The following is a 12,686-nucleotide window of genomic DNA, read 5'->3' as shown; positions in this document are numbered from 1 at the left end:
TTGGAGGTTGAACTTTCACACTTTAAAGGCATCTCAGCTTAATTGTATGAGGTTTTGATAGCTGTCTAAAGTCTGCAGGTAAAACTTCTTAGAACAGGGAAGTCCTCTTAGTGTCTCAATTCCATCCTAGAGCAATGCTTGTTATCTGTGTGATGTTTCCATTCATCTAGTCCTAATACTGCTCTGGGAAGGGAGAGTAATAATTCCTCCTAATGCTTGTGTGTTCATCCAGTATGGTTGGGTGGAAAGAAACTTGGGCCAGTAGAGAGCTGTTTGAAACACGATATCCTGATGTATGTTCTTTTGATTTCAGGCAAAAGCAAAGAAGCAGAAATAAAGAGAATAAACAAAGAACTAGCAAACATTCGCTCAAAATTTAAAGGTAAGTGACTTGACCATTCTAAATACTGTACTGCTCGCTTTCTTTATGTGATACTTTCTCCTATTCTGTGGAGGATTTGTTTTGTTCTTATATGTTTGATTTTTTTTTTTTTCCTGTCAACTGTTGTGGTAAGCAAGAAGCTAGAGGAGGCTGTTAACTGCAGAACTTCTTGACAGTCCTATGACGCTTGGCCATGCTAGAAGAAAATGCCCTCCTTTATCAAAGAACTGAGCTGCTGTTCACAAACTCTGCATTTTTCTAATGCTTTGCCACCCAACCTTGTGACTACTCAGCCTGTTTACCTGCGGAAGGCTATGAAGTAAAGAAATGTGTGATTATCCTTAGCAAAACCAAATCTATTTGAAATTCCCTACACATGCTTGTGCACACACACTCATGCATGCTTTTTTTTCCTCCCTCACACTTCAGGAATTAATGTGTTAGGCAGTCTTCTAGTGGAATTAAGGTGAAAACAGCTGATGAGCTCTTGAGGCTGTAGATCTTGACCATTCCAATAAGCAACAGCAATACAAAATTATTTATATGAAACAAAGAATATGCGGTGACTTTGACTCCATACTGGTGCATTGAGGCAGCAGCTTAGCAACACATGATAATACTCATACAGTAACTGTATTCCAAGTGATTTAGTTGTCTATGTGGCTTTGTGGGTTTTTTTGTTAAGATTCTGAGTAACTGAGATGTTTTTGAACAGAGTTTCATCAGTAAAGCCTATAGTAAAATAAGCTTTCTGTTTAAACAGATATAGGATTATGTGTAGCCAGATAATGTGTTGCAGTGTGGAGGTGATGTATGGGGCTTGAAACTTACTATATTCAGAGTAAACTTGTTTACCTTAATTGTCTATCCTGCCTGTTAGCCTGGTGCTTCTCATAGGAATATTTATTGCCTTAACAAAGCCTGAAATAACTTTCCTAAACTTCACAGTGATCTGTTGATATTCTTTTTCTGTGTGGTGTATCTCTTGAGGGCATGCTGCAATGTGAAATGAGTTGAAAGATGAAGTAACGTGAAACTTTTGATTCACTTCTCAAACATACACAAAAACTTCTTTAAACTGTTTTAAACTAAACGCAGTCTCTTTACCTGGAAGGCATATTTAATCCATCTAATATAGATCTTGCTTGGAGACTAAACTGCTTTATTTAAAAAGCTATGACTTTACACTTAGACATTACCTTCAAGTACAAAGTATGCATGCACACCAAGTGACCAGCACATGGTTCAAGGATCTAACGTAAACTTGAATAGAAGAGTAAGAGTCATTTTTGTTAATTCTAGCTGTATATTCAAAGTGACCCTCTTCACTTCATTTCCAAGTAAATGTCTATTTGGTCATTGCAACCGAACAATGATGTGAACTTATTCCCTCACCCACTCCAAGTCTAAAACTTTAGACTGTGCAAAGCATGCCAAATCTGCCAAAACTTAGACCAACACCAGTATCTGGTTGAACCCTTGCAATGAAAAGGAAGTGAATAACAATGTGACAGCATAGGGAGATGCTGAAATGAAAGTGGGGCTTTTGTTTTGCCCTCTTCCATGCAAAAGAACTTCCTCAGTTATCTTATGGCTGAAGCTACCCATCCGGATAAAGTATACTGAAGTTTGTAAAATAAAAATGTTAGCACAGAGGCATGTGACTGCTTCCAGTTTTAGAAAGAATTTCTTAACTCTCCTCGGATGTCCTGTACTCTAGTCAATATCTCACCTCCAATCTTTTGTTGACACTTAAGATTTTTTACAGGTCTCTCAATGCAGGCTCCTGACCCTTTGTCAGTGCTAGCCTTTCTGGCTTGCTCTGAGTTAGATCTGTCCTTGAATTCAGGAGCTAAAATTGCTTTGACCTCATCAGACAATGAGAATCATGAGCTTTGTTTAACCTGCGTTTCTTTAGGAGAGCATGCTTTTTGTGGCATGTAGAACAGGAGAAATCGCCTGACTGTGAAGAGCAAGACTTGCGTGCAGGTGAGATCCAGGGAAAGCTGAAGTTGCCCTTTCCAAGAAGCAGAAGGTAAAGGTAGTCCAACAGCAGAGCAGAAATGGAGATAATTTTTGTTGGCAGACTGCTCTGAAATCAGTTTTCTGGAAAGAGAAAGCTGATACAAGTTTTTCATTTGTTTGGTTTTTTTTGTCCAAACTTGCTTCCTTTGCAGCAGATATAATTGAAGCTGAAGAGAACAAGCATGTTAAGTTAACCTAATGTTTAAAACAAACTTAAAGTAGAAATAGCTGAATGAAAGAGTTTCACTGAAGGACTACTTTATGTAAAACTGAGAAGGCAGTTGTCTGTATTTCTAGTCTTGTGACTATCAGAAACTTGATCCTTCTTGAAGAAGGACTCAAACGAGTAACACAAAGCACAACCAGTTATAGCACTAGTGCTGTGTAACTTGTTTGTTAGCACCCGTATACCATTTGTGTTTAGCATAGCCATGCTGATATCTGAAACTTACCAAATTGCCAGTATTTGACTTGACTGTGTTGAACTTGTGTCTCGGTGTCTGTGGAATAGACCTATTGATGTATTTGTGAATTGTAATGTCCTGTTGACATGACTGATGCGTTACAGAGGAGGAGACAGTGAAATCATTGCTGAAACTTCTTCAGCTCTTAGCACTTCTAGATGTTTGCTGATATGCAAAACTTCCTTCAGGGACTCCTGGTCAAGTCCTGGTCTTATATGTGCCTTCCAGTGCATTTACAAAGATACTACTTTAAGTTTCATCAGAGGAGCACACACTGCATCCCTAACTTAAGAGTGAATGCAGATCTGACGATTCCCTTGATTACATTGCAAGTTTCCCTGAACTGCAGTAGAACTGGAGTCATTTCTCTTGTTAAGTAGCCTTGCATGCAGCAAAGGTGACAAAGTCCACCTGAAGATGAAAAGTACTGATTCGTGCTTTGGCTTAATGCGTTCCACACTTACAGGGCATAGTTTTCATGCTTTTGTACCATTCTTTGGAAATGGCTCATGTGATGCTATAGCTCAATTTATCTCATTATAACTGTATAATCAGCTAGTTATCTGCTCATTGGAAGTTCTAGGTTTTTAACTAAACTTACCTCTGAACCTAGGTATTCTAGGATTTTTTTTCTGAAGTTCCCATTCAAGAAAGCTTTACTCGGATACTTCCTCTGATTTCTGCTTGTTTGTTCCTCTAATAGCAGTTGTTTGTTTGCCTCTGTGCTTGGTATCTTTTCCCTAAGGGCTAACTTGACATAACACAGAGGTGGACAGTGTGTTAACTAAATCAGGTGATGCTAATAAAGGGAGCTTGTCTGCATGTTCAGTTTTTGTCTGATAGCTGCCTTGCCTGGAGGACACTAACTATTCTTCCAAGTGAAAGAATATAGCTTAGGTGTAGTACATAGAACTATCACTTCTGTTGAAGGCATCTTACTTGTCTCTTACTGGCTGAAAAACTGCTCTTTTCATGATAGCTTGGGATAAATTCCTGCTTTGACTTGTTGTTCTGCTTGCTCCATGAGCTGCCTTGACACTTGGATGTCAAGGCCTAGTGTGCTGAGCCTTTGATCTTCTCTTTGCTATGGATGTAACTGTCAGAGGGTGAATTACAACCTTTCCGGTTAGCGCTTTTGCATTAAGACTGAAATGTTGCTTTGAAATTAGCCTGTCCTTGCCTCTTTGTTATTCTCTTTCCAGGACCTTCCAATTGTAACTGGGAGCAGAATAAAAATCTATCTTTGTCTACTTTTTTTCTAGAGTGAGAGACTTCTATAGTCTGTCTTCAAGGATCTAAAAGTTAATGCTCTTATTATAAACTCATCTAGGCTCCCCTTACAATACAAGATGAAAAACTGAAAAGGAATAATATTCCAGGGTGACTTAGTAAAGAGACACAGGATGCCTGTATAGATTCTAAAAACAAATTAACTTGGCTAAACTTTTTAAGGACAGCTACAGTTGAGGGAACTGTTCCTTATCTGGGATAGTTCAAGAACTTCTTTATAAGGAGAGCCTGTTTCATGGGGGGACAAAATCAGAGTTCTGGAGTTTTTGCTATAGCAAGTAAGGGATCAGGAAAGTGGGGGCAGAGGAAAGCCCAGTACTGATCTTAAGGTGCCTAATATTAAAGGAAGTGACTTTACAGAATCCAGACAACTTAAGAGCAATAGTGTTTCAGATATTATCTGTAAATAGTTAGTACACATCCTTACTGGCTCATAGGCTGCTTAGCAGCTCTTGCTAACAGAGCAGAACTATCCTTTCAGATACTTAGCAGCCTGTCAAGCCAGAGGAACACGTGATTCTTCTTAAATAGCACACTTTGTTATGATAATTTCATGGGCAAGACCAGCTAGTTAGATTAGTCTCAGTATGTGGAGACTCTCTCCCTTTTGAACAACTTAAATAGAGTCACCTTCTCTCATAATATTAATGTAGCAGTTCATGGCTCAGTTTCTGGCAATGATTTTGTTGTTCTGCTGATTTTTTTAGTTCAGATGGCTTTTTTGCTTCTGAAGATGTAACATACATGAGACTGTAGTCTGACTTATTTTGTACTCCATCAGAAACTCCCACCCAATCTGTTACAGTTGGCCTGAACCAATTAAGGTGTTGAACAAATTGTAAGTTTCCTTGCCTCCACTGGGAAGCTGCTTTTCCTGAGCCTCAGACTTCTGTATTGTGGTGTTCTGATTCTCCTTTGGCTGTTTGAAAGTTTATTTGGTAATCTGAAAGATACAGCCTTGAAGACTGTGTTCTCTGTTGGTCTGTATTTGTAAAACTACTTGCTGTCAGATAGCAGCTTTATTTGCTGTCAGCTGTTACTAAAGTAGTTTTTCTGCAGCTAACCATTTTACTCAGTAATTTAGAAAGGACAGATTCTATAGAAAGCATCATGCAACTTTACCTGTAGGTATTTTAACAGTTATTCTGCCTGCATCCTTCTATTGTCAAGAACAACTTGAGGTTGATGCCTTGCCACAACTCTTACTGCAGTCTTGCTACCAAATAAATCTAGTGTTTTCAGCAACTTGACTTCAAGCTCCAATTTTTTTTTTTTTTTAAACATTGACTTGGTTGATGGGCAAACTTTACTTTGTTTACATAACTTAATTGTTTATTTGCATTTCTCACTAATGAGAGAGGAATTTGTTATCAAACTAATGTCATCAAACTTTACCTCAGTTTGAAGTGAGGGGCTGTAAACTTTAAACATGTGAAAATCTGAATTATGGAAGCTTCAGCAAGCTAGGGCCTCTGCAGAACCTCACTGTGTACTGCATGTTCTGGCCTCGAAGTGTGAAGGAGGTTCTGTTGGACCTGGTTGCCTCCCTGTTGGAGTTAACCATGTTGTCATGAATGTGATAACTAATTGCAGAAAAGTTCCTAATGGCTCAGACTGTTTAAATTCTGACTTGCAGGGCTACAGTCCAATTATTACTGTGTGCCTATAGTCAGATCCTGTTAAACTGTACTCTTCAGATAAAGTAGTTAGTGTCTTGCTTCCTGTGTGCTAGCCCAACTCCTGACCCTTGCACCTGACTCAAAAAGCTCTAATCATATGTATCTGCAAATTTAAATGGGGCAGATGGATTTAAAGCTCTAACCGTAGGGAAGCTAAGCATTCTAAGAAAAAAATGGTGGCTTACATGTTTCTCATAACACAAATGAAACTCCATTTGGGTCCATCCACACCTACTACTCTGCATGCTTCTGTAAGTTTGCAAAAGAACTATAGAAATAAGTGAATCGGTGAGTTGTTTGTATGCTACAACAGTCAACAAAGCCTTAAAAAAAACCACAACCCAGATAACAATGCTTTCTGAGTACTATTACTAGTAAAGTGCAGTAAGTAGTGTGAGGGGATCACAAACAGTGACAAGCAATTCAGTATTTGTCAAAATCGGTCATCCTTTGAGTCTTGCCCTGTGAAGAGTTTGCAAACGTACTTAAAAGGCTGCTATTATTGCCTTTAAAAGGCTGCCTAACATGGTGGAGCTAGCCTTCTCTGCTCTTTTGCATGAGTATCTCTAAAACCCTATACGCCAGTATGCTACGAACTCTGGGAAAACTTGGCAGTAATGAAGCTCTTAGCTCACTAAACTGTCATAGCAGGCTTCTCTGGTTAGCCTAGGTAGTTCTGTAGCCACGTTGTACAACTGCATATTCGTAGGTTAAACATTGCTGATGGTGTAGTTCATAAAAACTTGCAAGTTCTGTTGCTGAGTGTTTTGCAAGCTATTTCATGGCTTAAATACAAAAACTTTTTAAAATGTGTATATATCCAGTTAAATCTGCTTCTGTGATTAATCATGATGCAGGGGAGAAATGATCATAGGAAGGTTCAGCTGTGTACAACCATGAAACGGGCGACGGTAATGGAGTTAACTTCAGTAAAAGTACTGTGACAGCTTCCGCTTGAGTACCTTGTGTGTAGCACGCTTTAAGCAGATTTAAATAATTGTGAATAAATGTAAATTTTGCTGTGCTCAACCTATAACCTGAGTGAAACATCTTATGACTAAACCTTCTCATAAATTGTTCTTGCTTTTATTACGTAGTATGTATGGATTTCAGGTGAAAGTTGTCACTTAACTGTGAGGGCAATAGGTTGATGTACTTTGAAGGAAAATAAATATGAATACTGTGAGTTGGAAAAAGCAGAGTCCGGACAGCTTGTTTAACTGTTTGTGGCCTTTAGGAGCATGGGGAGGTGATAGTGGTTTATCTGTCCTCTGCAGAAGCTCTATATGGGTTGTGTGCTGTGTGGGCCTTCCTTGCAGAAGGGCAAGGTAGAAATACATAGATCTTAATGATGCATTTTACTCCTAAGTGGAGAATGTTCAGTTTAATCCAGTTTCTTTTTATGTAGCTCTGACTTTTTGAAGTGTTTTCTTTTCAATTTGTTTGGGTTCTTAAAAGTCAGATGTTTGATCATGAATTTGAGTCCCTTGCTAACTACTTACAGGAAATAGTGGGGCCTTGTGTTGATTACCTGCCTGAAGATTTGGCTGTTGGACTGGCTGTGTGTCTATAATTGGGGAAAGATGCAACTATAAGAAGCAAGGTTGGTAGTTAAACCTCTTGTCACAAACATGTCCTTGCTTGAGAACCCAGCGTAGGAGACTGGTATACCATTGTTTCCTTCCTTTGGGCCTTTATACCCTTTCAGCATGCTCTGTTGCAGTATCTAGGCCCAAACCCAATGTGGTTCCCAAGAGGTATTCTGATACTCTTACAGACAAAGATCTGACATAACAAAACAAGAAATACTTGACAGGTCTTTCAGAGGTGGATAGCAGGCCTGTTACCCACATTATGTTTGAGGAAACTCCTACTTACCCTTATAGCTAGGAGGCTGGGATGGGGTTGCAAATCTCTGGAAAGGTCATACTTTTCCTGAACTGGTGGAATGTAGGCCTTGGGGTTGGACTTGAATCTGGCTTCTGTACTCTAGCTCAGAAGGAATATAGTACTTAAAGTGGCTTTATCTCTTGTCTTAGCATGAGGAAGCCCTATCACTGAGGTCAGTGTCCTTGACTGTTGCTTTAAATACTTCAGCAAAAACTGAGACAAGATGCATGCAGCAGGAAGAAAAAGAAAAGCTACACCAGTGCAATACAACAGAAGTCATGGAGCTAAGAATTAAGCCCAGGAAAAATGTAACTTTTGTTTTAGATCTTTAGACTATAAGTTGTCGTGCCATCCTGTCGTGCCCCCTCAGGCCCCTCCATTCTTGAGCCAAAGTCTGGTCCTCAGAGTATTAATTAACTTATAAAGGAGACCTTCTGGCTTCTTGAGGAAAACTAAATGGTGTATTGATTTGTTCTCAATTTTGATAACTCAAGGCAAAAGTTGTGTAGTAATGAAATTGTACAAATCTATACACTGATTCTGCAGACAGTGGAGCTTTTTTCTCCTGATGCAGGCTTCTTTTTTTTTTTTTTTTTTTTTTTTTTCCCAGATCTGGTATAAGAGCCTAGTTTTGTTCTGGTTAGTTGATAGGTTTTCTCCTTAGAGTAGCTGCTGGATTTAAGACATGCTGGTATATCTTAGCAATTTTCAGTTGTACAAGAGAAATAACCCTGTGTCAACTAATCATGTCTGCTTGTTTGCCCTGGCTCACTTTTGCCAAGCTCGAGCAAGTCTCCTCTATTATCCCAAACTATGTACAGTAACCCATTGTAAGAAGCTCTAGAAAAAGCCTCTAAATACCTCTCTTAAACAGAAGTTGTGCAAAAGTGAATAACTTTCTTGCCATACTGTAAATCATAGAGAGTCTTCCACCACTTACATTTAAAATTGGTCTGATGTTTTAGTCAGCAGATGACTGTCAGGTTGTCTTCTGTTTGTCTTAAATGTATGAAAGCAAAGCATGTCTTCACTGACAAAGCAAACTATTGGAAGCAGAACCAGTCTTTGAACATCAGCTGAGTTGTAGGGCTGCTCTAGTGATACTCTGTTTTGGTGGTGGTAGTGTGGTAGCTAAATAATAACTTAGGGGCTTGTATGGGTTTTCAGCCACAAGTCTTCAATCTTTCATTTAGAGGGCTTGGACTGAATTGCACTCTTTTAAGGCATGACAAGAATTGTCTCTGCTATAAGATACAGATAGTCATAAAAAGGCAGTTTAGTATTTTTGTTGGCCTCTAAGCTATGAGTAGGCCTTCTGTTAGAGTGTTGCACTGCTGTGCAACTGCATGAATATAGGTCAGTGTCTAAAACTATACAACTTAAGTAACCTAGGAAGGAAGCACTTTGAATGCAAAGAAACATTTAAGGATATTGTCCATTCTACTGCAGTTTTAAAAGCTGAGACATATGTAGTCTTTGAGGTAGCTTTCAACTATGTGTATGCTAGTGAGGCTAGGCTCAATCTAGTTGGTAGTAGGCTACACAACAGGTCAGGTTTTTAAGAGTACTCAATTAGATTAAAAAGCAAGTGATGCTTTTTAACTCATGGACCAAATTAGAGACAGAAGGTACTGCTTGGAGACCGAAAAGTTTGGTAATGTTAGTGCTTTATTTCTTCCTTTTTGGAAGGCTGCTTGAAAGATTCCAGTGTAAATTCCTGCAATGTTTACAGTGTTACAATCAAACAAAACCCCAATCTGTAGTAGAAAGGAGATGCATAGAAATGTGGAAGTAATATCTCTGTTTTAATTCATGAAAGTACCATTTGCTGATCAGCTGCTAGTAGTCTCTTTGCCCTCCCCCACCCCTCTAAAAGACTGGCAGGCTTTCCAGGGAAAGGAAGTAGTCTTCGAAGTGCTCGTTGAGCTTTAAAAGCTGCTGACATGTTCTCTGGATCCTTCCTGTTTCTGCTGACTTGATGTGCAGTGTTTTGAAAATGTTCACAAAAGCATTTGAAAATGAGCTGAGTTCAAAGAAAAGTAATTGTGTATTGCAATAAAGACAGCATAGAATAAGCAAAATCTCCTGTTCTTGTTGTCAAGATGTTTTCCTGGGACTGGGGGAAGCTGGAGGTTTTTTTGTTTTGCTTTTGTCTTTTTCTGAAAGCACATACTTAAGTGATGAGACTTATTAGTAACATTTCAAATAGAACCTTGTATGAATGCAACTTGGGAGGGAGTGGAACTGATTAGTTAAACTTGAAACTTCCATAACAAACTGAAAGCAAGGCTTCTTCAGAACACAGTTGAAATTAGACATGTACAGTGAGACCTTTGTTACTGTAAGGCTGTCTTTTCAAATTATAGTGCTAAATAAATGGTATACAAAACAGGATAATAGTGATGTGTATATGTGATATTACTGCTGAGAACTAGAAGTTTTACAGAGAACTAGTGGCTGTTACTTGGCTTAGTTTACAAGCTTGCCTGTTAATGAGAACCTTCAGTTTGCCATCCTGCAGGAAAAAGCAGCTTATTTCTTCTCCATCATGATCTAGCAAAGAACGGTACTATAAAATCAGTACCTGAAATGTTCTTTTCTTAGGACAGAAAAAAAATACTTCAAAGCATCTGCTTTCAAAAGCCTTTGTCCTTTGTATAAAGAACTGGCAATGTGCTTCGAGCTTGATTGCATGGCATAGTTCCTATCAAAGATGCTTCAGATACCAGTATTGTAAGAGTTCAGATTAGCAGGGTCCTTAGATCTTAGGTATCTTGTAAAGATATAAAGCTTTAAATATCTAGGTCCTGACTCTGGGGGGGGGGGGGGGGGGGGGAAGGAATTGCTAAACTATGACAAATACTTTCTTGTTAAAGTCAGTGCAGTTCAGAGCATACATAATTTCATCTGCTCATGTTCTTCATTAAGCAATTGGGTTGCTTTATTCTATACTCACTGTTCCCTTGTGATCTCAGGAACTCAGCAGCTGAGCAATTCAGGAAAACAAGAGAAGGCAGTCTATATATGTAAATGCTGTGTATCAGCTGAATGATTGTACACTGTCAGGCAGCAACTTTAATCTCAGTCCCCTGGAAACTCCACTTTTAAACTCTGTGTGGTCATGTGGGGTTTTTTTTTTCTTATACTAAAGTAGATGTAAAGCTACTTTCTGACACCTTTTGATTCATCTGCCTACTACATCTCTTCTGAGAGAAGCAACCAGTGATGATGATAATACTAAACATGATAGCAGGTCCTCAACTGCATAGATCTTGGCTGCTAGAGGAACCCAGACTAACCTGGATCCAGCTTATTTAGTGTCTCCTTTTGTGAATCTTAATAGAATTTGATAAAGGTATCCAGCATCACCTATTCCTTTAATCAGTGACCTGAAAACAGCTGACTTGTCACTAGTTGTCTCCTTAAGGTCTGGAAGGAGAAAAAGAATCAATGAGAAGTGACAAAGAGCCAAAGAACTGTTAGAAACCTTAAGTTAACAACTGAAAAGTGTTATAACTCGCGTGCGTGCTCTCTGTCTTGTGTCTTATTTTTCGCCTCTTCTAAGCAAAGGAGGTATTTTTTGATCCACATGAATTTGTATGCCTACCATGATGGGATGGGAAGGAAGCATCTGCTGTAGCATTCCATTTTACCAGGAGGATAGTATAACATGAAGTGCTACTTTCCCCTATTATAATTGCAGAGGACTTTCTTCCTTTGTTTCTTAAGCCATAGTTTGAAGACCACAGTTGATAAACAGACATGGCTGAACATACCTTGCATATTTTTTCCTTTGGTCATACTGCTTCCAAAGAAGAAAAAATGGATTTTTCCTAATATGTCTTACCCTGGTTCTCCTAATGTTAATTCATATATCCAATAAAGCAAACTCTCTGGATTCTTTTTGCTACCGACTCATCAAGAAAATAGCCTTATGTCAGCAAACTGAAAGAAAACCAGTTTTAGGCAGTTTTATGCAGAGGTGGCTGTTGTCAGCATATCCTGTGCAGCAGGACTTAACCAGCATGATTACCTTCGTAACACTGCTTCCTTATCCACATAAAATACTTGAGTGGCACGTCCTGGCTTCTGTGGTATGGATCTGAAGGTTGCTTTTACCTTAAAGCTATTTTTATGCTGTGCAAAGCTTCTTTTTGTTGGCAACTGCTGTCTATGCCAGTTTAAAATAATATATACATATTTATGTATTTATCAAGATCAACTACTGTCTAAAGACTCAGATTTTGAGAGGTATCACTGTCTGTATTAAATCTCTGAAATCAGGTGCTTAATTTTAGTCTTTCTGTTAAAATCCTTATCTGTCATGTATATAGAAAAATGGCAGCTTCAAGTCTAGAGGTTCAAAAGAGAAAGCAGTCTCCTAAAACACTGATGTAATTGCAGCCTGTAGGCATAAACTTTTACCTACGTCAGTGTGCCAGTACACTTTCTCCTAACTCGCTAACATTACAGGACTTAACATGCAGCTAGTTGCATTTAAGTTAGACTTCATTCCTCCAAAAACTTTTAAGTTTACCTTATAGTGGTAGGGTGTCTCTTGTTTAGATTTCACACTAAATTGACTGTATCAGTAGGAGCTATAGATGCTTGTGTTGTGGGAAGTCTATTCTGCTTCCCCACCAGTGGGTGGGGAGGAAGAAGGGGAGACTTCGTTAAGCGTCTTGATTGTATATTTAGCTGCCTACTACGTATATCTGGTATTTTGAAAAAAATACAGTTTAGAGCCTTTTTGATAACGGCAAAGACTTAAAGATACTTTGTTTAAGCTTCATCTTATGCAATGCTATTCTGGCTGAACTTGCCCATCACTGAGGAATGCACACTGATCTGACAGATCAGTTCTTCCGGACCCCGAATGCAGAAGCTAAGGAGTGTATGTAGCCTTCTAGGCAGCAGCCTCTACAATAATTTTCTTCCCTGACTGAACTGAAGAAT

At 38.8% G+C, this 12,686-nt stretch overlaps 1 protein-coding gene across 6 annotated transcripts in view; it reads left to right on the top strand.

The window, feature by feature from the left end:
* Nucleotides 1-12,686, top strand: part of AP2A2 (adaptor related protein complex 2 subunit alpha 2) — a 52,251-nt gene that overhangs the window by 11,353 nt on the left and 28,212 nt on the right. For all 6 annotated transcript variants that reach the window (XM_064513164.1, XM_064513160.1, XM_064513161.1 and 3 more), the window contains exon 2: nucleotides 314-382. In XM_064513164.1, coding sequence (XP_064369234.1) covers nucleotides 314-382 — 69 coding nt within the window. The remainder of the gene's footprint in view (nucleotides 1-313; nucleotides 383-12,686) is intronic.

Source organism: Dromaius novaehollandiae, chromosome 5 (genome assembly GCF_036370855.1).
Source record: "Dromaius novaehollandiae isolate bDroNov1 chromosome 5, bDroNov1.hap1, whole genome shotgun sequence".
In the NCBI taxonomy this organism is placed as follows: Eukaryota; Metazoa; Chordata; class Aves; order Casuariiformes; family Dromaiidae; genus Dromaius; species Dromaius novaehollandiae.
The sequence above is the reverse complement of the archived record's forward strand: the minus strand, read 5'-3'. Positions and strand labels throughout refer to the sequence as shown.